At 41.1% G+C, this 26,678-nt stretch overlaps 4 protein-coding genes and 1 non-coding gene across 5 annotated transcripts; 3 read left to right on the plus strand and 2 right to left on the minus strand.

Moving 5' to 3' along the window:
- Nucleotides 1–322: 322 nt before the first annotated feature.
- Nucleotides 323–3,079, plus strand: LOC136430685 (uncharacterized). Its single transcript, XM_066421486.1, has 4 exons — nt 323–585; nt 1,410–1,443; nt 1,727–1,847; nt 2,197–3,079. Exons 1-4 carry the CDS (start codon nt 530–532, stop codon nt 2,412–2,414), a joined length of 429 nt encoding a protein of 142 aa, XP_066277583.1. The 5' UTR covers nt 323–529; the 3' UTR covers nt 2,415–3,079.
- Nucleotides 3,080–3,114: 35 nt separating this feature from the next.
- On the minus strand, nt 3,115–14,534 carry LOC136430679 (eukaryotic translation initiation factor 2-alpha kinase 3-like). Its single transcript, XM_066421477.1, has 18 exons — nt 14,108–14,534; nt 12,436–12,568; nt 11,342–11,539; nt 10,305–10,447; nt 9,924–10,170; nt 9,545–9,692; nt 9,136–9,250; nt 8,759–8,907; nt 8,440–8,596; nt 7,862–7,940; nt 7,660–7,760; nt 7,200–7,322; nt 6,889–7,041; nt 5,935–6,721; nt 5,615–5,791; nt 5,195–5,296; nt 4,872–4,934; nt 3,115–4,644 (listed from the first exon to the last, which is right to left on the minus strand). Exons 1-18 carry the CDS (start codon nt 14,320–14,322, stop codon nt 4,477–4,479), a joined length of 3,258 nt encoding a protein of 1,085 aa, XP_066277574.1. The 5' UTR covers nt 14,323–14,534; the 3' UTR covers nt 3,115–4,476.
- A 606-nt stretch (nt 14,535–15,140) lies between these two features.
- LOC136430682 (ribose-5-phosphate isomerase-like) lies at nt 15,141–19,606 on the plus strand. Its single transcript, XM_066421483.1, has 9 exons — nt 15,141–15,339; nt 15,459–15,519; nt 16,201–16,256; nt 16,697–16,756; nt 17,024–17,088; nt 17,558–17,626; nt 18,123–18,264; nt 18,387–18,486; nt 18,939–19,606. Exons 1-9 carry the CDS (start codon nt 15,166–15,168, stop codon nt 19,067–19,069), a joined length of 858 nt encoding a protein of 285 aa, XP_066277580.1. The 5' UTR covers nt 15,141–15,165; the 3' UTR covers nt 19,070–19,606.
- A 1,383-nt stretch (nt 19,607–20,989) lies between these two features.
- On the plus strand, nt 20,990–26,592 carry LOC136430684 (U4/U6.U5 small nuclear ribonucleoprotein 27 kDa protein-like). Its single transcript, XM_066421485.1, has 8 exons — nt 20,990–21,137; nt 22,228–22,304; nt 23,196–23,337; nt 24,071–24,130; nt 24,513–24,580; nt 25,067–25,146; nt 25,462–25,529; nt 25,738–26,592. Exons 2-8 carry the CDS (start codon nt 22,271–22,273, stop codon nt 25,790–25,792), a joined length of 507 nt encoding a protein of 168 aa, XP_066277582.1. The 5' UTR covers nt 20,990–21,137; nt 22,228–22,270; the 3' UTR covers nt 25,793–26,592.
- On the minus strand, nt 21,675–21,747 carry Trnar-ccu (transfer RNA arginine (anticodon CCU)). Its single transcript has one exon. It is a non-coding gene; the product is annotated as a tRNA-Arg (tRNA).
- Nucleotides 26,593–26,678: the final 86 nt, after the last annotated feature.

A 26,678-nucleotide genomic window follows, 5' to 3' on the forward strand; every position in this document is an offset into this window, starting at 1 on the left:
CAAAACGTCTTCATAATTGGAAAAGAAGGTATGCCTATGTCTTCTTTACCCACAGAGTACACGTCTACGTTCTTTTCGTTCAAAACAAACTCAGAAATCCGTGTTATTTTGTTATGAATGCTACAACCGTGGCCTCATCTGTCACTGTGGACAACTCTATTGACGTCGTTTTACTGCTGTACAGCAGTGACGTCGTTAGATCCTAAAATATGCCTTCGTTAGAGCTTTACTCAAGGACACTGTCTTATTTCCAAGTTACAAGTATTTGACCAAGAGACTGAGCTAGTTTTCTGTTGTGATTTTAGGCCAGTCGAGCTCAGTTTATCCTTCTCTAGATCCGGTTCGATGCCAATAAATCGATAGGAAACAAAACACAGAAGTGTAACGTTACGCAGTCTAACCATTTTGTTAGCAACGAACGTTTGATTTCACCGTGAAAGCCGACCCGTTTTGAGCATTTAAATATTGTGTCTAGACTATCTACTACCTGAACATTTTCTTTTCCAAGTCTGATTACAGGTCTGAAAAAATGGCGGCCAGTCAAGCCAGCATTTCTTTCGTGTCTGAGCCCAGAATGTACAGCAGGTTTGTTCTTTTGTTGCTGTATTAGTGTATATATGGCAGGCTGCTGGTTCATGTTCAAAAGGTCGGCCAAGCAGATGTTGGGGAGGCTAAATCGTTATCCTCCCCTGAATTCTTCCAGGGAGAGCCTTGCCTAGTGCAACATGTACTGAATAGCCGCAGCGACTGTTGGGGGGCATCTTTTGCTTACAGTCTTATAGTAGTAATAGCGCTAATGTATAAGCCGGGCCCTACGACAGTCGCCTCGGCTACCTTTGCAATATCACTGATATAGCTTGGTGAGGTTCTGCTAAACTGGGCTAAGTTTTCCACTTCAAGTTGTGTGTGTGTTCTCTAGCCACCTGTCAGCCAATCAGATAATTTTTTCTTTAAGTAAAGTGGATTCTCTGATTAGCAGACCGATGGTTAGAGGACACACCCACAAAAGCTGGTTAATCAGAGCCTCACCAAGGTCACAGTATGTGAGGCTCTGCGTAGGAGAATGGCCTCCTCCAACAGATTGGAGATCAAATGTTCACACCGTTAGTTGATATTGATATTGACATCAACTTAGACATTGCTGACTTTTCAGGAATAACTTCTAAAAAATCAGTGATCTAAATTTACTATGATCATGATATGACTATGTCTTAGCAGAAAAGGCAAAGTGTACTTTTGCTTTAAGATGTGTGATTTTATTTCAGGTCATTTGGTTTTCATTGCCATGTATTCAGACACGAATCAAAATCAGGCATAGAGGGAAACATTTATTACTGTGATAGCACCTGTCAGCCTGTGTTATTGTCACTCCTTGATTTTAAAAACCTTTTGCTCTGTCCTCTTCGCAGTGGTGATGATCAGTTCAACATGGAAATACAGCAGGTAAGAGACAGGTGCGCACCACTGAAGTGATGCCATCTTGTAACATAAGGCTATGTGCAGATATGCGACTCTGCATTGGTCAGATCAGGTGGACTGGGTCTAAAGTTGTGAGCAAGACAAATAGTGACTAGTTGGGATTTGTGTTTGACTTGTACTGGTGTCTTGGTATGACACACTCCTGTCTTAATTGGTATATAGGTTTGCACCCCCTGAGAGTAATCCATTTTTTTTTCACAAGTCCATTACATGCCTTTATATGGTATGGCATCTATGTCTCTTCCAGGTTGCACAGTCAGCAATGGAAGGGGGTGGTGACAGTTACAGTTACCAAGACAACAAGGTCACCATTGACAACCTGAACAAACAACTGGTTACTATGGAGGAACAGCTCAACAAGAACAGCAGTGAGTAACAGTAAGGAATAAACCAATCAGGCTTGATAGACCTGGTGGACTCAGGTGATGGCTTTCAACATAGAAAGAATGAGAAGGAGAAAGGAAATGCTACAATGTCATGTCATATTACAAGTCCCTGTGGTTAAGAGCAATTCCTTTACAATTAGCCACTTAGTTTCTTATTCTCATGTTCAATGCCAAACGATTCAGAAATAATATGTCTGACACATTAAGTTGATCTGTTTTTCATATGCTGCAAATATTTCTACTGAATGACACGTGTCAGAAACATATACAATATACTTTGTAGTAGATGGTAGTTTAATTTCTACTCATATTCCCCAAACCTTGTAAACAGTGCAGGCCCACATGCTGAACTGTGAACTGGCCATGCAGTTTGACCCTGTTACCATCACTGCCATGAACCAGTGCCAGGAGAGCTGTGAGAGGTGTGAGGGTATCCTGACTGAGACAGCCCAGGCCCCCACCTTACAGGTACACATCGAGAACGAAGTGGACATACCCAAGCAGGACCTTATGGAGGTGGTAGTCAACACTGACAAGCCAACGCCTTAGATCATATTCAAAGTGTCCTATTTGTATTGGCTGTAAGGTGGTATGGCACTTTTCTGACTTGATGTCAGCACTACAATGTAGGCCCTAACAATGGTAGCAAGGCTTCATGATGATCTAGAAAGATCACTGCTAGAGAAGCTCCAATCCCCATAGAGTGGCGGTCTTGTGGCATGACATTGAATTAAGATGTGCCCAAGGATGTGTCCTGAATAACTAGGGTAGCCATGTTGCTATTACATAATTTGTTCAGTTACCCTAGCAACATCCCTGCAAGCGGGAAGCCAAAGACATTGGCATGTAGGGTGTTGTTCAGATTTTATTAGATTAACAATACTCAACATAAAGTTTATCTATCTGAGCTGTTAGGGGTTCTGTTCTGCTGATAAAACCACCAGCTGCATGAACAAGTACAACTTTGTTGGCAGTGATAGGATTGTTTATGTTTTGGGATGGACAATGAAGGGTGGGAGGTATGATAATGGTGAAGAAGATATAACAGGAAATGTACAGTTGCTTAAGTTTCAGCTTTATAGCTACCGTTTAAGGTGCTATAATGAGTTATTCCCTTCCTAACCAATGAGGTTGTCATGGCTCTCTTACTATTTGTTGACTTATCATTAACTGTATGATCGGAGTCTAAATATTGGAGCTGCGCTTATAACTTAAATTCCTTGGACTAGAATAAAATACATGTACCCCGACATTTATTTCATCTCCTTTATTTACACAACTCATTTCTTTTAAGTTACACATTTTCATTTCACCAGTATTGCCATGTACGTATACACAACTACAGTTTTCAATTAGCACAAGAAAGGACATTTGTAGTCCTTTTCAAACTGCACATGGCCTTTCAGCCTTTTTCTGATTTCTCTTAGACAATCAGTTTGTCTGCCATCTCCAATCCACAGCCTAAGTACAATCCAACCATGTGTCTGTTCCAACTTCCACTACCAACATAAAAGTGGAGTGGACAAAAAGTGAACAAGGATGGATCTCAGGCTACCCAGTCGATGTATTGATATTCAATACAACATCCTACAAACCAAGAATTTGCTTTAAACACACGAAAATCGCAACAAAATATACTTTAAGTTACTAACAAGACAGGCAACAGTCTCAAGGCTATTGCAATGCTGTTGTCACTTACCATATCATCATTTGTCATTAAGGAATGTATTTTACCACCTGAAATTACACAAGAAAGGCACTTTCATTCCTTGCAGCATCTGAAGGAAGTACAAATCATCTCTCTTCTAGAACAAATGTTAGCAGGATTGCCTACATTTGCATTGTTTGGACATACAATGATCCAAAGTCCTGTTCAATATAAAGTGCATGGTAAAGTATGAAACAGAACATCTGAAATACATTTTTGCATGTTGGTTTTCTTTTCCAATAATTACTTTCAAAACAAAAATATGCAATGACTGCATAGGGTTGAAGCAAAATTTCACATGGAATACCTCAAACAGTGTACTCTTATCATGTTACACTAGTTGTCTCCTGCTGTATCAGATTGCATTTGTTCACAACAAATCAAACATGCCTGGTTTATAGTATGGATGGAATGCACCAAAGTATATTCAGTAGAGGTATGAGGTAAACACACAGAAACAGAACTGAACAGAAGAAAACTAAGTTTTTGCTGCATGCATCATTGCACCCTCTTTTCCTATTTATGGCACAACAAAACAAGAAATCATTTTCATCATAGGAAAGATTTGAACATCAGGAGCCTAGTGTGTATTTTTGGTACACAATATAATACATGTCTTGATCTTTGCACATTGTATCCTTCCTATTGGCATAAACTCATTCAATACCTCTGGTATATATTTTCTGGCATAAAACTTTGTTGCACTGGCACAACAATTTCATTACTGACATCTCTGAAAATAATCATAGCGAGTACTGACCAAGTCCTAATACTTGGAAGTGGGGGAGTACATGTATCTCATAACAATGGTATGGTATTCATTATTGGCTATATGTAAATGTAGCTTGGCATCTGTACATGTTGAGAACACAAGTCTATATGAGGCCCGGCTGGTACTCTAGATCATTGTTGGGAAAAGTTACTTGAAGATGACAGCTTGCGGATTCTTGATTGCTTCTTGGGTTGGGGTGCGAGCAGCTTCCTGTTCTTCAGTAGGGGACTGTTCATTATCTCTGTGGCACTGGGTCTGAGGCTGGGGTCATGGGACACCAGCCATCGCACAAAGTTAGCCTGAAAATCAAGTTTATCATAGATCAACTTTCTTTGACGAAACTGTTGTGACACTGGTTACAGCTGCTTCAACTTTCCTAACAGTTAATTACAAATCAAGTTAGACACAAAACACACAGGAAAGCATTCTCTTCCACATAACTTGCTTTACTGTTCATGTAGTAAAATATAATAAGGCAAAAGGTAGAACTTCCGGCCTCAAATCTAAAACTACGTTAGCAGCTCACCTCTGCTTTGTTCTTCTCCACAAATGGCAGTGGTAATCTCTGTTTCTTCACATCCAGGAGGATCTGAGGAAACAAACTCGGAGTGTTAATCTCATCATGCATACACTGGTGTACCACGGACAACAAAGAAGGGAGGGTTCTCTCTTAGATCGGGTTCAGAAGTTAAAGCTTAAGTTCTTTTCTTCTGACAGGACAATATTTCATTGATTTGTTTTATAAATACGGATGAAAAAACTCCTTAAATCAAAGATGTTGGCCTTAGGTTGTCATTCATTAAGATACGAGTCTGCTGGGCTGTCCTCTGTATACAGTTTAAGACCTACCCTGACCCTCTCCATCTGTGTAGAGAAGGGATGCAGCAGCTCAAAGAAGATCAGCCCCAAGGAGAAGATGTCCACCTTGTGGGTATATGCCTTCCCTGCAATCTAGGAGAAAAAAAGGAGTGTGGAAAATGCATTCTTAATGATAATCAGCTGTAACAAAGCTATCTATTCCAAGCTTGTATGAAGCTTTGATTTATTTTGAATTCACAAGCATGTAGACTTTTTTTAAAAATAGCACCCATGCACTGTGCCTTAAAATGGAGAAATGTGTAACAGTGCCATGTGAGCAATATCTACAGGTGCATATGTCTTCTGCCTTGAAAAATACCCCTTTCTGTCATGAACAATGTGACAGAGCAACATCTACAGGTGAATATGTCTGGCTTAAGATCTATAGATACATGTAATATTTAAACTCACCTGTTCTGAGCTCATGTACAGTTGGGTTCCCACCTGGTCGGTGTGTCTCCTGTCTCCCCGACCTACAGCAGCATCAGTAACCACATCCTCCCCATGCACACCCTCGTCCATGGCCGTGACCAGCCCAAAGTCCCCAATCTTCACCACACCATCCAAGGAGAAGAAAATGTTGGACGGCTGAGGACATTTAGAAAATATGTGTTGATGATTTTTCAAAATTCTAAGAAACACAGATAACTACAACAGCTTCACTCCACATGCTCTGAATATGTCCTTAGAATTTAAAGAAATAAATTTGACCTTGAAGATTCGTATCTGACCTTGAGGTCCCTGTGCATGAGTCCCCTGTTGTGCACATACTCCACAGCTGTGGCGATCTGGTGGAAGATGTGGAGAGAGCTGTTCCTGTCCCTGTCTGTCGTGTGTGAAACCAGCCAGTCCTTCAGTGTCTCCTTCTGGCACAGCTGCATCTGGATGTACAGGTACACCTTCAGACTGGGCGTCTGCTTCTTCTGCACGTCTTTATCTGTGTTGCTTAATTGTTCTGCTTCCTTTGGATAATCATGGCACTTAGACTCGGCAGTGTTGTCTCTTTTAGACTGGTGATCCTCATCTGTGCAGTTATTTTGTGTATGTACAACATCATTCAGAGAAGAGCTCTCTGAAACGTTTTCATCCAGCTCCTCTGTGTTTGTCTGATTACTGCTACTTGACTCTTCAAACAGAATCTGGAAAGAATCATCTTTGGCAACGCTGGTTCCTATACCGCTGCTCTCTCTCATAATGGAACGTTGATAAATCTGAAATGGAAGATTGCTATTGTTGTCTGCAGACATGTCCTCAAACACGATACTTGAGGATTCGCTTTCGGTGAGGTCTCTGTCATGTTGGCTGAGTTTAGGTACAAAGCTTCCTGTTCCTGAGAGATCGGCGAGCTTCTGTGTGAAGGAGTCGCTGAGCTGTCTGTGGTACAGCGGTCTGGTTCTGTCCTGAGGAGTCTCCTCAACGCTGGTCTCCCTGGAGAAATGGAGGTGAGCTGACCTTCTGAGAGGATGGACCACTTCAGCAGAGCTGGCATTAGGGGTGCTCGGCAGGCTGGTAATGGTACTGCAGGAGAAGGAGGAGGTGAAAAACTTTCCGTGAAAAGAGCGAATAGTACAAACGTTCCTCTCTGTTAGTAAGCAACAAAAACTGCAGAAGCTTCACTTTTGGTAGAAAGCTGGCATCTTATTGAACATCATACCACCAGATACACTACTGTACAAGCTTCTCACCCGCTGAGCTCCCCAAGAAGATCTCGGTCTTTTGCCTCCTGCCAGCCAAGAGGTGGCGTCTCCTCCCACGTGCCGAAGTACCGTACGATCCCAGGGTGGTCCAGTTTTGCCAGAGCCTTCGCCTCACGCAGGACCTTGTCTCTGGCGTCTTTCCTAAGAATGGCAACAGTAAACCTAATTTTCTACCAACCCAACCCAATGAAATAAAAAATTTTGTAATAGAACATTTGTGACACAACAATAAAGCAAGAGATAAGACGTCTACTTGTAGAATGTATCTTTCTCTATGTCCAAGAGAAAAGCACTCTAACCTGTTTGGTAGTGAAATTCTCTTGATGGCATAATTGCACTCATCAAACTTGTTCTTGACCTCATACACGACTCCGAAGCCACCTCGTCCCAGGCACTGCACTGGTTCAAAGTCTGTCAGGTACCTATGGGAGGAAGTCAAGTCACTGTCAGTGTTCTTCTTCCATTTTGTCAAAAAGCAATGTTATGTTTACTTCTAAATTATAACATGTCTGGCAATTTAAGATCAATGTGCCTGTTTCCTGGGGAAACATTCTTCAAATGTGATGGTCATCTGTTACGTTTCATTGCTGGTTCTGCATTCGAAATAGAAAGAAAAGGGATTTGATGGTCTAGAACTGGGGTGCTAGTCACCAAACCATGTCAGTATTTTCCGGAGTCATTCTGGTGTTTCAAGTAAGGAAACAATACAATCAAGTAAACAGAAAGCTATAGTTGTAAGAATTCAGTAGACTTGCTAACCTGGACTTGTACTCCCCTGCATCTTGCCCAGGTTTGGTCTGGTCTGCTGAAGCATCCGTCAGGGTCTGTGAGCCAGAAGATGTAGAGCCTTGGGAGTCTGTCTACAGGATAATCACACTGTTACAAGCCAAGATTCTACACTGGTCATCAGCATTCAACACAATAATTGGAATGAAAAGTTTCACATCTAAAGGTCACTCACCTTCATGTCTTTTTTCCTGAAGTTCTGGATGAGCAGTACGATGCCAGATGTGACGACACTGATGGCCAAAACTTCCTGCCTGGAGGACAAAGTCAGACAACAGTAGCATTTCAACTCAGCTCTTCTTGTTCTTCTTTTGTTATCCTCAATTGAGATACCGTAAAGCATGGTATACGCAGGCTGCTGGCTTTACATCATCATCTTACATGATGCATGCAGTACCGCACAACATTTCCGAGCTGGGATCATACCCCCGCCCAGGGATTCACAGAGTATCATCCATATGGTAAAGTAGCGCGATCCCTTACCACTTTTGGAATGGGGACATTTCAATGGCGACAAATGTTTCTTTTAAATGACTGCAAAGAGGGAAATTTAAGCTAGACTGCCTCCTGTCTTTATTAATCTTAAAGTTTTGTTCAAACATATCCTTGCCAATATATCTATGGATACATTATGTATTTCTAGAATGAGAAAGATAACACTGATGAAAATAAAGCTCTGCCTATACTACCTGACACTTCCACTAAAGAAGCAACCTACATACAGCAATTGCTAAATGGATTGGTTCTTCTTACCACCAGCTGAGCACCTGTGCAAACAAGTCATCCTCCAGCACATGTACAAGTTTCTTGTTGGATGAAGAGTTCTGTTCCACATTCCTCCTGTGTCTGTCTTTTGACTCCTCTAGCGCACAGCAGTTTGGGTCATCCGAGAACAGGTAATAGCCATTGTCTGTACAGGTAGATAAAGAACATTTATGTCTGTAATTATACTTTTATCTGATGCATGTGCAGTTAACATGACATCCATTCAAAAGGATGTTGCATACTTGAATTTGAATTCTTATTTGTTTAACTAGAATACCCGGTATGTTTTACTTACTGTGTTACTTACCATAGGGATAGTCCACGTTGCCTGTGGGGTGGTCAATGGGTGGTCTATCCAAGTCAGGTTCATAGGTCAGGAGAGGAAGGGACTGTCCACCGGTCAGCAGGATGGGTGTCCTGGTGTCAGAGGTTGCCAGGTATGGTCTCCAGGATACCCTGGGGGTAAAGTAAGGTATTTCCATCTAGTCAACTTTTAGGTTACAAAGGGCTATTTTCCCATTGCTTGTAACAAGGACAATTAACACTATATGTACAGTAGCAATGACTTGACTTACTTACTTGACTTATGCCGGGTGCCATTCTTCCACTGTCACCTGAACCACAATGGCTGCCCATAGTAGCAATATAGTAGTAGTCCACTGTACAGACAATAAAAGCACTAACCTAGGAATGGCCATGGGCAGTTTCTTGTCCAAGAGGAGTTTGGCTTTAGCCACCATGTCCACTTCAGCAGCCATCTTGGACGACAGCTGGACATACATCTGTCCATTGTGCACACCTGGTGAGAGGAAGGTGACAGCCATGGTTAATTAAACAATAGACAATGACAGGATTTTGATGGACATGTGTCATACAGACTTGATTTTGTTGATAATACACTCTGTATACGCCTTAACTTCTTTTGTCTCGGAATGTTTTACGATAGATGCTCTTTTTGAATTATCATCAAAAGGAAATATGAGTATGACACATGTTCTAATACTGGAGGACAAAGACAATACAAAGACAAACATTTCCAGTTGCTGAGTTGGATACTTGGAAGTTGGCATGTGCAATTTGGGACTGTACCTACCCAAGTACATAGCAGGCTGGGTGACATCCCCAGGGGGGAGGCTCTGGCCCTCAGATGTCAGGGCGGGGACATGGGTGTAGTCAAACAGGCTGACAGGCAGCAGCTCACCATCCTCCAGAGTCCACGCTGCAGCCACTGGGCTGGGAAACTAGACAAGTGGAAAATAGACAACTGAATATTCTGTCTTTCACCTGCCACAAGGTTGAACCCTTCTTTTGACCTGTAACCTTACAGTCCATTAGCTTCAGCCTGACCATTCTTTAAAATGACTTTTTTGTGACCCTGACAACTTGCCTTTTTCAAGCGTAACCTTACTTCCAAGAATCCTATAACCTTAACTTCTGACTTTTGCATGAGGATTACTCTCCATAAGCCTGACCTTGTATTTCCAGATGACCTTGTCTGGTCTGTCCTGTCTGACAGCAGACACCACCCCATCAGGTACAGACACCTTGATGCTGGTGAGGCTATCCTCCTCATAGTACTCCCAGCTGTACATGTCGGAGGACTTGCACGACACATCTTCAATGACATCATCTGGGACATCATCACTGCTGTCATTCATGCTGTTGTCATGGTTACCCTCCAGGAAGACTAGCTCGTGCTGACCAACACTGAAGTTCCACCTAATGGAAAAAGAGTCTGTTGTCAATGGTAGTCAAACATATGACAGTGTAGCTTAAAAGCTAGAAAGGATAGGAAGCAGAAACTGTTGGTATCAGTCCTTCAATTATATGGATCTGTAGTAAGTTGGACCCACTGTTCCATCCCCTTCCTGTGTTCCACAGACCGGACCGTCTGCTGCAGGCGTTTCACGACGATGACGTCCTCCTCAGTGCGGGCAGCCTCTGTTTTGTTGTTTCCAAAGTTCATGCAGCCAGCAGATGTGCAGATATATTGCATCTACATACAGAGGTACAAATGGATATTAGATTTTCAAAAACTTTTAGTCTGATCAATTCTAACAGTATTACACGTTCAACTGTCCCGTTAAATTTTAAGTCATTCCCACACCAGATGGTGCATAGGCGCACATGGTGCACATCTCCGTTTCAGTAGCCCTTGGGCCACACAACTTTGTGCAATCACTACAGCAGCAGGCTAATCCACCGGTAGTGGTGTGTGTTTAACTATCATCATCATCATCATCGTTCATCCTCTTTCGAGGTGCAGCAAGAGAAGTTCGTCCTCCAGAATTTCTTGTCATTCAATGCAGAAAGGAGTTCCTGTCCTTCCAAATTAGTTTCAGTTTCTATGAGTTTCTTGAGAGTTGTGATTGGTCGACCAATCCTTCTGTTTGGGTCGGGGTTCCAAAGCAGAAGCTTTCCCGCTAGTTCACTGCTACGAACAACGTGGCCCGCGAGACTCAGCCGTCGACGTTTCACCACTGTGGTGACATTTGGCAATGGTCCATATAACTGTTTATTTGTAGCGAGCTTCCACCATGGTGTAACTACCATACTCTTTCCAAAAAGAGCAAAGAAAGTTTTTGGTATGACTCGGCAAGGGATTAAACTAACAACCAACCGTATGCAAGGCAAGCAATCTACCCACTTGGCCATTGCACTGGTATTGTTTGTCTCTACCAGACAAACTACGCCTGCTATAGGGAGAATATTTGCCAGGGTTTCACTTTCCTAGGATGGCAGATTGGACCCTCTCTCCGTAGCGGACTTCCTTAGCATACTATACACTCTATTTGCCCAATTTCTACTATTTTCCCAGCCATCCACGGGCCTGGTAGAGGCTAGGTATTGTTACAATGCTGTGTAAGTGTATAAAAAGCAGGCTACCAACCTTGCCAGTTTTGGCATGGACTCCATACATGCTGGTCTCCTTTCCTCCCACCAACATGCTGTCATCGTCCATCTTGTATGTGGAGCTGACAAGGGTGTCAGCAGTAAACGGAACAGCCTCCAGACTCTCCCCATCCCACTGGAACAGTCCTCCATCAAGGGAGGGAATCAGCTGCATGGGACGGCCGTTTCTCATCAACTAAGGGGGAAATTACAAGTTCATCAAAATCAAAAGTCTTCATAAGGAAAACAAAACAAAAAATGTATCACTCCAGTTCTGATTTAATGGTAGTTTTTGTCATAACAACAAGAATACCTGCTGTTCCAAATCACAAAATAAAACAGTATTGAAATATTAAGCTTTGACTTAAAGATCATTCTGATACTACTTTAGACTCTCCTTGAGAGAAGACTTGTGGTCAGAAGAGTATAGTAAAGGTTTATATAAAATTATGCAATATATTTTCTTCTTCACAAAACAAGCAGAATGGATTCTTCTCAGATCAAATTGACCTACAAAGCTTTGAAGTGTAAGTACAATGGAACTCTGAGAAGTACATTTATACGCAAAATATCACAACGCTCATGCACCATATCATTCTAGTACAATGGAGATTCTTACATAACTTTGTTATTCTTCCGTATTGTCTATTGCCCAGGGCTATCAGTCTTGTGACAGTCCTATGATAAACACTGTCAAGGTTAGGCCACACAGCTTTTATCTACAACTGGATATACAGCAGCCTGTGTATTGATCCTACAACTGGTTTTCAATAAGACAAAAAAAGACTCAACTTCTGACAATGATACATATCAATGCATAATGTTTCTGTGATCAAATTTGTAAAACTAGCAGAGAAGGACAGGAAAATATTGCAAATGTTGTGAAACTGTTTTTAAAAAATGAGCAGCTTTCATGATAAATAAATGTATGAAAAATACATTGTATTTTACATGACAAACAAATATTTTTTCATCACATTGGAATCACAGTTTGCTTGGAAAGGTGTATTTTGTAAAAGCAAACTTTGTGTGACATTATTTTGGACCTACTAGTAGCATTTTAAGTTCAACATTCTAATTATAAGCTCCTACCTCCAGTCTGCTTATGCTGGCTGATAGGAGTGGCTCTGCATCCTCTGTATCTAGTGTCCACTTCAGCTGACCACCATTGTACATGTCCAGGGCCGAAATTTTTCCATCCAAAGTGCTCACCAACACAAGGGGTCTGGGTGGAGATGACACATGTCAATCATGAACACCAGACAAGTACACAACACTCGTTGAATGGTGGGCCTTCAAGTATGGGTAAGAGTACAAAGTATATAACCTATTTGCACATGCCCTTTTCCGTTAAGCGTTATGCGCTATTTTAATTCACCGTTAATCGTAGCCGGCCCGCTCTAATTCGACGTTAAATGTTATCAATCGATTAATCGTGAAGCGATACTGGTCGTTTCAATATAATGTAGCGCGTTATTTCTTATCCTGAATTCAACGTTAAACGTTATTGAGCAATTCCTTGTTACGCAGGAAATAGCGTTTCAGCGGGTCAAGATTTCAACATTTTCTTCGGCTAGCAAGCCCCTGGACCCCCAAGGATTATCGAGGCTCCAGCGAAAAAAAATATGTCGGGAGGGCGCACCCCCACTTCAAAACTTCAAGCTGAAACAATCCTGTATATTTTTCGCTCTACCAGCAAAGTTTTCCCCTCTAAATTCAGGAAATTAAGCGTTTCAGGGATCAAGATTTAAAAATTTTCCTCGGGTGCATGTCGTGTATGTCGGGCAAAAAATATTGTCAGGAGGGCGTCACCCCCCAAAACTCGAGCTGAAACTCCCCTGTATCTTTTCAAAAATAAGTCGAAATGCAAGAAATTAGCGTTTCAGGGTGTCAAGATTTAAACATTTTCCCTGGGAGCATGTCGCGGCTCCGACGAGGTCTGGAGGGCGTGAGGCCCCTGAAACCCTTCTGTATTTTATTTTTACAAATAAAGATGTCATAAAACTTGCAGGAAATAGCTTTTCAGAGAGTCAAGATTTCAAAATTTTCCAGGGGGAGCATGCCCCCGGGACCACCCTAGTGATGTCGCGCCTTTGGCGCTCGTCATCGTGATCATGAACATTTCGTCCCACCGTTAGAAAATTTCCTTTTGCTGCCTCTGAATATAAAGGGTTCGGAGCAGGCGTGTGAGAATAGATGGCGTACCAGGTCTCTTGCCACAAGATCAGGGCGACTAGTGACAAACAACCGTCGTCTTCAGGGGTATCTCATTTTCTACATCTGCTGAATTTACCGTTAAGCGTTGTTGGCCGTCTGAATTTACCGTTTAGCGTTGTCGAACGGCCTGAATTTACCGTTGAGTGTTGCCAGGAACCCCCCCCCCCCCCGCAGACCCTCTGTAAGGATTGTCGATCTTGAATAGGCGTCTAAGGAATTGAAAACGGAGAAGGGTTGATATAAATTATGAATACAAAATAACACAAATAGTTTTATACAATGACAATGGATCTATTTTCAATTCAACTGTATGTTTACCAATGCAGTAACGTTATACACAATTCATTCCATCTCTGGAATCAGGGATTTGCTTCATTTTTGTGTGTTCCTGTGAGTCATGTGTGTTTACATGTCACGTCATGGCCTAGGGAACTCCCCACACAAAGACACGTCATTTCAACACTTCTCGAATTTTCTATTCTAAGACATCTTACTCATAGATGAAAAGCGAGATACGTGGAGATATAAGGAGGTGTGTCAGACGTACGGAGTATGAGAACGATGATGACTTGAGCCACACGCAGGTGTTTCTCGCACCTGGTCTCCCCCATCATCTGTATCATCATCGATATCAACAACAAGAACGTCTTCGTGAGGTGGGAACGCCTTGCCGTCTGGTACCCCAGCAAAACTTCTGGCGCACAGTAGAGCTAAAAATGTGGAAGCGGCGAGTAAAGAAAGACGCGCGAGCCTGGGTCCCATGGCGGACGCACGCACAGTAAGGCTGGCGCGCTACATGAGTGGAAAATTTTAGTCCAGCGGCCACATACACACAAACACGGAGGCAATCAATAAAACTCTGCAGAAGTTTGGGCTTCGCTACAATACCGGAAACAGATAAAGCTATTCCATTATCAAGAGTAAGATAGAAAATAATACCAACTTAAAATACCTCCCATTAAAGGCTTTTTTTCAAGCTTTCCTGAAAATTCATAGAATACACTTTGTACATTTAATGATTTTGTGAAACATGAAATAGTTATATGATGTTGTATGAATATATTTATCATTGTTGAATAAAAACAATTTCCCACAATTTGGACTCGTCTGTATACATGACCCCCTATTTCCGCAAACTCGTGATTGGTCCTGTGTGATGACTCATCCTTCCAAATCAGATCCAAATGTTGCACACGACGTTTACGTGGCTTCAGCTTCATCCACGACTTTCTCCTTCTGTATTTCATGTACTTGGGTCAAAGAAAAGTCAATGTGATTCCTATGTGATGTGCGTGACTTCGCTCCCTGTGGCCTTCCAGAAACAAACTGTTGTTTACGAGTTGGTCGAGTTATTGAAAGATACCATATTTGGGGGTGCTGAATATTTATTGTATCTCACAAAATCAGAAAACATGATGCTGGTAATGCACAACTTAAAACCCATTAATAACTTACCACTACTTATCTATATGTCATCAATTATTTTCATTAGAGTTATCACATTTGTTATAGAATATTTTTGTAATTTAAGACGCTTCCTTCCCTGACCCTGCGTGTGTGTGGACTGTTCCATCTTTCCCAGCATGCTAACGACCCTACATCTGAATGAAGTTGCGCGGGTTCACCACACTTGCACGCATTTCCTCGTGCGTTCTCAAGGAGAACTGTCTCAAACCGAGCCTTTTCTGCGTCTTAAGGAGGTGCTGTTCTTCAGAAATGGACTTGATAACTCAGGCTAAACAGTCGGCGGCGTACCAGGCCATAGACAACCACGTCAAGGTGGGAAACGACCTTTGATATCGACTTGTCAAATTACCGTCCCATGCTCGATTTTGGCGCCATTTTTCGGAATTTGAAGTTCCTTTTGTTTTTCTCACGTCTTCCCTCTTGTTTTGCAGAACGGCCAGGCATTGGGGATAGGATCGGGTTCTACAATAGTGTTTGCTATTAACAGACTAGGTAGGTGCCTTCCTGCTATCTTCTAATCTCTCCAGTCCGTGTATTTTCGCGGGCAGAAATAATATGTTTTTTCTGCAACTAGTTGCAACTGGTTCTATCGAGCACTGCTGAGGTCATGACAATTTAATCCGCAAGGGGTTGACTGGTGCGTCATGGTTTATAAATGTAAAAGGCGTTTGTCACGGAATATTGTCAATCAATCAAGAGAAATACAAAATATCAACTGGGTTTTTTACTGCAAATCAAAATGACTTCAAATATTTTTTCGATGAGATGAACAAAACGTCACAATAATAATAGGAATGTAACGTTACTGATCTGATGGTATTTTATCATGATTCACCTTATGAATCATAATTATTATCAACCTGTGAACCTATCGAAGCAGTATGTTTTCACCACACATCATTGTTACTGTACTCATAATTTGCCCAGAGGACATACCAAAAGCTCTGGACTGCTAGACAAAATAAAAGTTATGATTATGAATTTCAAAATAGTGGGAGGCCAAATACAGTAGTTTTAGTTTTACATGGTGTTGTAGTTGTAACTATTGTTATGGTATACATACAATATTTTTCTCTTCAGTTAAAAGACCAGGAGGATAGAATACAATCTGTATGTAAGCTTGATGTAAGCAAACCAGGTAATTAAGATACAGTATATTTGTTTGTTTCTCAGCGGAGAGGGTACAAGAGGAAAACCTGAATGTTGTGTGTGTGCCAACATCATTCCAGGTAAGGCACAAGCTTTATTGTTGTACAGAAAGGTAGAGAATTGAATAATTGCACAAAATGTTCCAACAGCAACATGAAATCTGACAATCAATGAATCATATATAATATTACATATAATTTTCCACTGTCAGTCCACATATGTGTAGGTGTCAAGGATCTACAGTCTATTTACATATCATATTCCACTGACTTGAGCTTATGTTGCCCCCTACACATATTATCCTAGGATCCACTAAATGTCAAGGCTGCCAACTCATTTGAAAACAAATATCAAATAGATCATGTAGACATATTATTGGGAGTGCATGTCAAGCCCCCCGTCCCCAACCATGTTTATCAAAATGAAAACACTGATCTACTCTCATTTTCCAAATGTCAATATGACCCTGTTAGAAACCCTATGTGTCAAAGTGCATTAATGCTGTTTGTCTCCCCTTCAGTCAAAGCAGCTGCTGACAGAGAAAGGCCTGACTGTGTCTGACTTGGAGCGCACACCTTCGGTGAGGATTAGTGATTTAGTCAGACTGTTGTGCTTTACCATTCCTATTATTTTCTCAGATGAAAAAAGTATGTTACACCTTAACTATGTCAAGCTTTGTTCTAAGTTATTAACTGGGTCCCAAGTTTACTTGATGATGTTGGAAATTAAGCTTCAATAGTCCTGGAACATTTAATCATTCAAATGCTGAGCACTATCTGAACACCTTAGATGTTGTCTGCATATCATGTACACGTATGACACCACCTATTTTCTTTGTTTTTCAAAGCTTGATGTTGCCATAGACGGAGCTGATGAAGTGGACAAAGATCTCAACCTCATCAAAGGGGGAGGGTAAGAAACTGTTTCTTTTCTTAATTCTATGTAGTGACCCAGGTTCTTAGTGGCCTATTTACCCCTGCTGACAATGTTATGTTTTAACCAGTGTTGCATGCAATGATTTGTGAACATGATATTTTTGCTCAAAAAGATATGAAGAGATGGTCTTTTTTGTTTATAAGAAAGCCTTCAATTTTAAGCCTCCTAGCATCTTTGTATTCAACTGCAGCTAGCATTCAAGCTGTAGATGACAATGATAATGTATAAAATAACTATCGTTAGTTATTGTTCAAAATTAACTTCAAGTACAAAATGAGACAATGTTGGAAATATCTTGGTTGCTAAGACAGGCTGCTATAGGATGAATATGTCACATAAATTAACGAGAAAAGCATGTAATTGCCCCATCCTATGAGTATCAGAACAGTCAGTGATATGGACCAGTACCCAGTTTAACTGTTTTTTTTTACTCTCCCTCTCACAGTGCCGCCTGTACACAGGAGAAGATTGTTGCATCCTGTGCCAAGTACTTTGTTGTGATTGCAGATCACAGGTACAGTGAGTCTTCTTTCTACGGAAAAACCATTCAGGCTTCATTACATTTTAGACAAAATAATTGGATTCTCTCAAGTTACAGAAGTGCATAGATTTAATTGTGAAATTGGGTTTGTTGATCCATAGATTCAAAATTCACTGAAATACTTTACATTACATATTACATTGTAGAAATGGCTAAATTGGGTAGTTAAGGCAGTTTTAACCTTCTCCCTGCACCTTATGGTGTAACCAATATAGATTTGGTGCCAAACAGCTCCCTTAGCAGGGAATAGGTTAAATCGGTCGGTCAACTTTGAAACCATGGTTCATCTAGAATGTATTCGCTAATGTAGAAACTCAAGTCGTGCATAATATAAATAGAGCAGGAAGCTGAAAATCTTCGAACCACACCCATGATAATCTTTATTCTAGTAATGAACAAATAACTCAGAACTCTACAGCAGAAATGTCATCAGGATTGGAATGATTTCCCTGCTGTTGAATTGTTGCAGGAAAGACTCCAAGTTGCTCGGCGAGCAGTGGAAAAAAGGAGTTCCCATTGAGGTGATCCCCATGGGTTATGTTCCTGTCATCAGGGCCATCGAGAAGAATTTGGGAGGGAAGGCCGAGCTCAGGATGGGAGCAAACAAGGCTGTGAGTAAAGAAAGCTCTAAGTTTGGAAACCTGAGATAAATCAATCATAGCTCTGTTGATGCTTTATCATAAGCATTGCATTTTCTGTAATTGAAAAGAATGTTTTTTTCTGTTAATGATAGGGACCTGTTGTGACGGACAACGGCAACTTCATTCTGGACTGGAAATTTGACGAGAAAAAAGACTGGAAGAAAGTTAACATGGAAATCAGCATGATCCCTGGTAAGGATGCTGTTGTTGTGGATTGAGGATTGATTTTTTGTGTGGGTGTGTACTCTACCAATGAAGTTATGCTTTTACATGCATTTTGGGGTTTGTCATTTGGTATGGGGTATTTCCTCAAATTGGTATGTCAGCAGGAAGTCTCAGGCTACCATGACAACTTTGGGAATATAGACAAGAGGCGTCACAAGACAGTGCATGTTAAGATTGAACAGTTTTTATCTCATTGGCTTCATAAGCACTACAGGTGACCACAGCAAAGTTTGCTTAAAAAGAAAAAATCCAGATGATTATTGTATCTTTGTGGTGATGGTGGATATTGCAATGTGAGCGGCTCATAGAATAACAGTACAGTGTTGTCTTTTGCCTGTGAAGATTTGCTGATGTTTGAATATTATTTTCAGGTGTCGCTAAAGAATTGCTGATGTGTTTTGTCATCATACCTTCTGTAGGTGTGGTTGAGACTGGTTTGTTTATCAACATGGCGCAGCGGGCGTACTTCGGCATGCCGGACGGCAGCGTCACCTTCAGGGAAAAACTGTCCAGAAACGGAACACCCGAATGTGATGAGAGCGAAAAATAGCGAATGTTGGAGCAGTTTTGTAATTGTAGCTTATGTTATTGGAATAGGTCATACATTTGTTAACAAAATACACATATTTTTGCTATGCAGTGTGTAGTCAAAAAACATTAGCTTTGAGATTTTCTGAAAATTCAAACATAAATTACTTAAATTTCAGTAATTTCCTTTTAAAGTGAAACCCTACTAAATAACTAAAAGTAGAGTTAGGAAAGCAGTAAGATCTTTGGAATGCCAACCTATCAATTTTTTCTTCTCCCAGAAATGCAAGGTGTAACAATGAGATATCATTACACTTCATACTTCCTTTACTATCTTTATTTGTATCTATTATTTATTTGTATCAGTTCAAGCAAGAACATGGGTGCTTACTGTGCTGTATCATACATGTTTTTTATTTGGGCATCTTGTCCTTACTCAGCAGTATTTTGTATATTACATATTCATAATAATCTATTTTTCTCAGCTATGTCAGCAGAACAAAGATTACCATGTCAAAACAACCATTCTTTGGTAAATAAACCTCATTTTTACATTGTCTCTTGTGTGTCTGTGAGATTAGTATTCAGGAAAGTTCTTGCCTTTGAAGTTGTTTACCCTTGTCAACTGTATATTGCCAAAACTTGCATATGCCAAACAGGAATGGTGTGCACAATATCGACATGGAGAATATAGCTACAATGTATGTAAGACAAACCAAATCTATTTGCAAAAAGTATGTAATCAAATTTTGTGCAGAGTAAAATGTACGTCTATAAATGCAGGACCCATTCAGAACTTACAGGTCCCTGTGTTCTAAATGTTTTGTCAACGTTGCAGAAATGTTTGTATTGTCAGCAAGGAGGTTATGGCAGGGTATGATTTGTAACAAATATTTTGTAATGTACTCAGAAAAAAACTATACAATGTATTTACTTGATACACAAGTGTGAGTCCAGTTCAATTTTTGCTGTGCATTGTGGTATTTTATAGTTTGTTTTCTTTCACACTTACATCAGTCATATTTTCCTAGTAAGGATGATCAAAGAAGAATGGGAGGTGATGTGGAGAAGGTTCTGACATGAACACAATCACTTTTGTCCATAACCTCTCACCCTTTCGATTGAATCTGTAGATGAGATTAGAGAAAGTGACTAGCACTAGAAGACACAGAAACTGTAAAGGACTGCGCTGCCTTGCAAGCCATAGTAAGAGGAACAAGGGGCCAACACCTAGGTAGAAAAACTGAAAAAGTCGTGAAAATGCATCAAAATTACCTACAGTGAGAAAAAAGGATGTCAACTTTATTTCAACTACCCTGGTTTATGAGTGTATCACCGGCCACAATGCATTGTGAGCATTAGAATGCAGAATGTGTATGAGTCTTGCATATCAAGTGGATCTGACATTTTAAAAAGTTATTCATATCCTGATCAAATGATGTATATCCATTTTACATCCATATCCTTCTAAAGATATCCGTAATAAAAACATGTCGGCATTCTAAACTAATTGATGTACATTGTACCTTAACAAGAAATGCCGTTCACATATGATTCATGGTTGGCTGTCTCCCTTACATTTCATGCACTGTATCATATTTATGCATCCTAGCTAATGGAGCATATATTTGAGGTATATAGGTGAGTTATTTCTTTTCAATTTTAGCTTCATTTATGGGATTTATCATAAGACATCCGTTGATAGTTTTATCCCACAATAGTGAAAACCATCATACGCGCCAGACGAGTGGGTGAAGTTGCAACAGGACTGCCTCTAAGGGAGGTCCCCTTATCTGCACGTCATCAATTTTTGATGTAGGTAAACTAGCGGGGACATTTATTGTGCATAACTAATGACACTGACTGTTGCCGCCCACTGTAACATTACCACTACCGTTAGTGGGCGGGAGGGAATCTACTACTCGGAGTAGGGAATACAACAAAAATGACAGCCCTTTTAGGAATACGACAACCGCGGGAATCATGATGCGTGCGTCTGGTATTTATGCTAATGAGAAAGACGTCTGGTGTTGAGGATCAACGTTGGAAGGAGGCTGGGCGGAACGGAGGAAGAAGGGTGAGGCAGTACGGTAGGTCTTCCGACGTTTGTGGGGGAGGTAAGAAAACTGACGCAGAGACAGATTGCTGTAAAGACTCAGAGCGCCATGGATGTGGAAAACGCATTTCTGTAATTGAAAGAAATTCGATTACAGTTTGTGAGTACATGGCGGTAAGGTGTCTGCCTTCATCAGATGGAGATGGTGGCTTGGTTGAATCTTGCAGAGGCCATCGTTGGGTAACGTTATGTTTTCCGTAGTATCAGGTTTTCATTGCAGACGCATTTTGTTAGTTCAGATGTGGCTTGTTGCAGGAAAATTGGCGATGGAGGAGGTGGGCGGCACCAGACAGGTGGCTGTATGATGATGTACGGCCGACAGGTAGTTAGGTTTTATCCCTGATTGGCTCTGGGCATTTGTTCCGTCCAGACGGTCTGCTCATCAACGTCAGAGCAGACGTGACTAGGATCAGTAATGACGCAGGTGTGTACTGTGTGGAGGGGCTGACTTGTAAAAGGCGAAAAAATGACTGGCAATGACAAACGACCAAGAAAGGGGACAAAAATATTTTACCCCAGACGGGACTCGAACCCGCAATCTTCAACTTAGGAGGCTGACGCCTTATCCATTAGGCCACTGGGGCTGGCATGACGGGGAAGCGAATTTCAAAGTCTATGAATCAATCAAACAAAACACAGTCAGCTTTCTCGTCCAGTGTCTGGACATTTTCGATTGTATTCTTGGCGATCATGTGCGAAAATATGTCACGAGTAGTAAGTTATAGGACTGCAAAACTCTACGGCATCAGCTTGACGGGACAGGCCTAAAACCGCTATAGATCTGACAGACCGTCGACCGCCCGCAGCCGTAACCTGATAAGCCCCAAAACAATAATTCGTGACGTCATGGTCACCGCAGTAGATGTAATATTAGATGCCTGAATATAAAGCTTAAACTTAGTATTGTCATCTAAGATTTTATAAGATGTGAGCAAAATAAATAAAAGACTGCTTGCCATGATGTACATACAGTTTTATCGTGATTATCTTGTACATGATGATTTATTTTATTAACTCCGTTTGCCTGCGTTGCCGATGACGTTTTCATAAATTATTTAAATTAGGTAATCTGGAAGCTTCTCCAGAACGAGGCTAGCTGGAAGAAAGATGGTGAGGAGCAGAAGCCGGTCACCAAGAAGAGGTAAACTATTCCTTTATTATGGCTTATTCGTTTGAAAATATACTACACTAAGTTAACAACGAACCCTTGGTTTGTAAGACTAATTTTTACATGTGTACATTGGAATGGGTAAGACTTGGTGAGGGTAGTCTACTTCTGATGCCCCCCTCCCCCATGTAAAGTTGTTGTTGTTTTGTGGACCATACTAGTAGTTCTACAGTGCTGGATACCAGGCTATCACTAGTATCAGTCATGAAATCTGGTGCAGAGTAAAAAACTAGAATGGGTTACAAACAAAAGATTTTGACTCCAGTTACTTGTATAGGTCAAGAAACGAACCTGGTGTACTGGCCTGCAATCTGTCCTCGCTGCACTAGTCAGCCAATCAGATAGTAGTACCAGATTCCCCCCTCCTGTTTTTTGAGGGAAGGTTACCAGCCAATAATGTTGCTTCTTGACCGTAGCCAGCCAATGGTGTTGCCTCATGAGTCTTGACCATCATCAACCAATCACTTCATGTAATGTTGACGTGATTGGCTGATGAGGGCCGGCCAGCGTTTATGCTGGAAAAAGAACGGATTGCATATTCTCCAAGCAGAGGCTTCAATCGAGAGGGGTTGTTTTGTCCGAGAGGAGAGGGACGTTAGAAATCCCGGACAAAACTACCCCTCTCGATCGAAGCCTCTGCTTGGAGAATACGGATTGCAGGCTGCTAAGGGCCATTGCTTGACACATACAAGTTGCTGGCGTGGGAGGATGGGTTGAGGTATCTAAGAGTACATGTACTTCAATAAGTGGTTATCTCTTGTGACTATTATAGGGTGGGTGTCAGTTTTTTACATGTTATTGTGTCTTCCTGATCAGAACTCTTCAGTGTTAATTGTCCAATATTTTTTTACATTACTTGAACAGAGAGACGACGCTCTGGTTCCCGTGAAAGGGATCGCCGGAGGTCAAGATCAGCGTCCAGAGAGAGGGAGAGACGGCGACGGGCAGAGGGACGCAGACGATCCAGATCCAGATCACGATCCCCTGTCCGGCGACGCAGATCAAGGTGGGTGTATGGAACGTGCTATGCTTGATCTGATGTGTTTGGAAGTGTGAAATTACATTTATGTCATACCTGGGACACAATAACGTTCGATACAGGTGTTCTAGACCGGGTGATATTTGGGCTTACTGTGAATGCATTTAAGTTCGCGTGGTTTTTATTTCGCGCTAAGGTGAAAATGGAGTGTTTGCGGTGGTTTTAAGTTTGCGGCAGCGCTATAGTCACATACTTCTTCAGTATTGGACAGAAATGTTCGCGGTGAAATGGTCGCAGCCAAAATCACGAACACAAAAGCACTGCGAATATTTCTGCATTTACAGTATCACACAGGCTTCTACTTGTATCACATGGGCCTCCATCAAATATTTTGAACACACTTTGCATGGGGCGTTGTCGAAATTTTGACGGATTTGGACGTTGGAATTATTTATTCAAGGACATAAAATTTTCTCAACTTCTGGTGCATTTTGCATTGAAATGTGTGTTTATTTGGATGGGTATGACCTAAACAGAATGCAACACTGTGTTGTATTCCATGTATACAAGGCCACAGAACTCTGATTTCATCATTGTTTTTCTGTTGTTCAACCATCGAAAAAAGATGACTTAATCATTTCAACAGATGAGTAGGGACAGTGCTTTTGTTAGAAGTTAACGTACACGTAAGACAAAGATAGTTTTTTGTGCATCAGATATGGATCATCCACATGACTGGCGTCATCCTTTGTTCCTGCAGGTCACGGTCTCCACGGAGACGATCAAGGTCAGGGTCACCCCACAGGCGGAGAAGTTCAGGGTGAGTTGCAGAAACTTTTCTCCATTCTTGCAAAAATGTGTTTTGGTCTCCATCAAACAGATAACTCTTCCACAGTCAGTCACTGTTTAAAGGAGAGTTGTCCCTGTTTGGGATAAAATTAGCATGAGGTTTCATTTGCCAATTTTTTTACCAAAGGAAGAAGTTGTTTGTTGGGACTAGACAGCATTTCTGTTTGAGTGGCATCTGTAGCACCATCCGGCATCCTACTAATATTCTGTACTCTGTAGCACAATTTGGTGGCTCTAAACATTTAAAAAAGACAGCTTTCAACTTCGCTGCCACATAAAAAAACGCAGCAGTTGTAGAGTATGAAGGGTGAAGAACTGGTTCATGTGTGTCGATGTTTGTTGTCCCTGCTCAGGTCTCCCAGTACTAGTCGTAGCAGGTCCAAGCGTGGGAGCAGTCCGCCTGTTAGGAGGGAGATTGATCGTAAGTCAGCCACTTTCTCTTCCTACCTTACCTTCTACTGATAATATTGCTTGTAATAATGAATTTGTTTGATTGGTATGTTGATGAAGATTAGACATCCAGGTAAATAATATTTGAATACAATTCAATCCCTAAATCTGGATAAGATTCAGAGATTACTTCCAGATGTTTTGAGTGACACTGGAATGAACTGGAAGAACAAATTGACATGGTACTACTACATAAGATTCGACTGGAAAAATGGTTAAAAGTCAGTTATTCATAATGGTCATATGTAAATGTCACAGACATGTAAATCATGTTAGGATAGTTTCTTAAGTGAAACAACACTGTAGGAACTATTACTGTCCCCTTGGTCGTGGCATGGCTGGTTCCCATATACTGGAGTGATAGGGAAAAATTTACATTGGTATATCAACATCTTATGACCGAGCCCAACTGGAGAGGATTCTGGATTTTTGACCGAACCACGGTTGTCTGTTTCAGCCTCCAAGCTGGAGGGGAAGACAGAAGATGAGATTGAGATGATGAAGATGATGGGATTCTGTGACTTTGACTCCACAAAGGTCAGTGAATAAAGCTACAAAGTCGATATGGTGGATCATATCCCAGCCTTGTACTGTCTCAAAATAAGGAAGTACAAAAATATTTTACTTGTCATGAAAGTGTCCAAAAATGAGCATGTGCTTTGATCTATTGCAAACCGAGATCATATTTTGGAGGACATCATACTTGCTTCCAATATTGTGTAGCCTAACAGTAGCCTAAACACAAGTGTCATATATCCTCCTGTAGTCATTAGGTGCTAATTGCATTCTTCTTTGCATTGTGGTCACCACCTTCTTGCTGTTCAAACGAAAACCTTTTACTCTTCCTTTTAGGGAAAGCATAAGAAGGATACGCAGACAAAAGCTGGTGCTGCCAACATCCTGCAGAAAAGGAGATATCGGTAAGTCTGTCAGACTGTGGACTCAAAAAAGACTATTTTGTTTTTACTGTTAGTGACTGCAGTCGGGACTCAAACTCAACTAACTAGTTCAAAACCAGGGCTCTGTTGCACTCAACCAATTACATCTGTTTATACTCTTCATTTTGATGGACAGAATGATATGTATGTGGATATAAGTACATGTAGTGTCCATGTTTGTATTTTGCAGGCAATACATGAACCGCAGAGGTGGCTTCAACCGACCCCTGGATTCTATCGCTTGAGGGGGACAGTTCATGTATGACACATGGATGCCCGTAGACTCTATGATGGCAATGGTTCATTTGTGACCATTTCATGGGATTGGCATGAAGTCAGGATATATTACTCCAGATGGAAGAAAAGTCAAACGTGGGGACAGGTCATAGGAGATGTAACTGGGTTAGATGTGAGAAGGACAGTCCATGTATAGGTGTGTGTGTGCTAGGGAGAGTGCTAAGGAAACTTCCTGTGCTGTGATATATTCATTCAACCAAGAATTGAGTCAGTCTAATTTATGGACATGGAATTTTATGTAGTGGCCTTTAGATAAAGTGCTACTGCATTGTAAAATCCATTGTTCAAAATACTTACTGTTCTGTCTTAATTGAATGATGTATACATCAATACTATGTGGAATATTTGGGATCAGTCCTGTTTAGTCACTTCATCTCATTTCTGTCCATATAGTCCAAATTATGAATCTCTCCACCTCACTAAGGTTAGATCCCTTTCATCCAAAAAGCTCAGTCAGCCCCCCTCCCCTTTCTCTCTCAACCTGATAAGAACATTTAACATTTGTCCAAGTATTATACCGTAGTTGTCTAAAACCTCCTACCCTTTAGGGGGACATTTTTCTAACTGCCATAATGAACTAAATAAACAGAATGGTCCATAACCAGGAGTGCAGAGAAGTAGAAATGATACCTATTTAGCATGGGATGATATCTAAGTTGGATAACTTCTAGTTAGAAGAGGTGAAAGTACATTTACTTTACCTCTTATTTCTTTGCATCTATTTTCACCAATTAAAGTTTTGACACAAGTCAATGTTCAATGTGATATTTTGACTCCCCATCTAGAGTAACTTACATGTGTTCTGTTTTCTAATTATTACCATTTTCTGACTGC

The sequence above is a fragment of the Branchiostoma lanceolatum genome, chromosome 3 (assembly GCF_035083965.1).
Source record: "Branchiostoma lanceolatum isolate klBraLanc5 chromosome 3, klBraLanc5.hap2, whole genome shotgun sequence".
Lineage (NCBI taxonomy): Eukaryota > Metazoa > Chordata > Leptocardii > Amphioxiformes > Branchiostomatidae > Branchiostoma > Branchiostoma lanceolatum.

Excerpts from the sequence above, each read along its gene's own strand:
- LOC136430685 (XM_066421486.1), top strand. The coding sequence starts at position 530 with ATGGCGGCCAGTCAAGCCAGCATTTCTTTCGTGTCTGAGCCCAGAATG. Across the intron at positions 586-1,409 it reads GAGCCCAGAATGTACAGCAG|TGGTGATGATCAGTTCAACA; the intron begins GTTTGTTCTTTT and ends TCCTCTTCGCAG. Across the intron at positions 1,444-1,726 it reads TCAACATGGAAATACAGCAG|GTTGCACAGTCAGCAATGGA; the intron begins GTAAGAGACAGG and ends TGTCTCTTCCAG.
- LOC136430679 (XM_066421477.1), bottom strand. The coding sequence starts at position 14,322 with ATGGGACCCAGGCTCGCGCGTCTTTCTTTACTCGCCGCTTCCACATTT. Across the intron at positions 7,761-7,861 it reads TCAGGAAAAAAGACATGAAG|ACAGACTCCCAAGGCTCTAC; the intron begins GTGAGTGACCTT and ends ATTATCCTGTAG. Across the intron at positions 6,722-6,888 it reads CTTCTTGGGGAGCTCAGCGG|TACCATTACCAGCCTGCCGA; the intron begins GTGAGAAGCTTG and ends CTTCTCCTGCAG.
- LOC136430682 (XM_066421483.1), top strand. The coding sequence starts at position 15,166 with ATGAAGTTGCGCGGGTTCACCACACTTGCACGCATTTCCTCGTGCGTT. Across the intron at positions 18,265-18,386 it reads GGATGGGAGCAAACAAGGCT|GGACCTGTTGTGACGGACAA; the intron begins GTGAGTAAAGAA and ends TGTTAATGATAG. Across the intron at positions 18,487-18,938 it reads GGAAATCAGCATGATCCCTG|GTGTGGTTGAGACTGGTTTG; the intron begins GTAAGGATGCTG and ends TACCTTCTGTAG.
- LOC136430684 (XM_066421485.1), top strand. The coding sequence starts at position 22,271 with ATGGTGAGGAGCAGAAGCCGGTCACCAAGAAGAG. Across the intron at positions 25,147-25,461 it reads GTGACTTTGACTCCACAAAG|GGAAAGCATAAGAAGGATAC; the intron begins GTCAGTGAATAA and ends TCTTCCTTTTAG. Across the intron at positions 25,530-25,737 it reads CTGCAGAAAAGGAGATATCG|GCAATACATGAACCGCAGAG; the intron begins GTAAGTCTGTCA and ends TGTATTTTGCAG.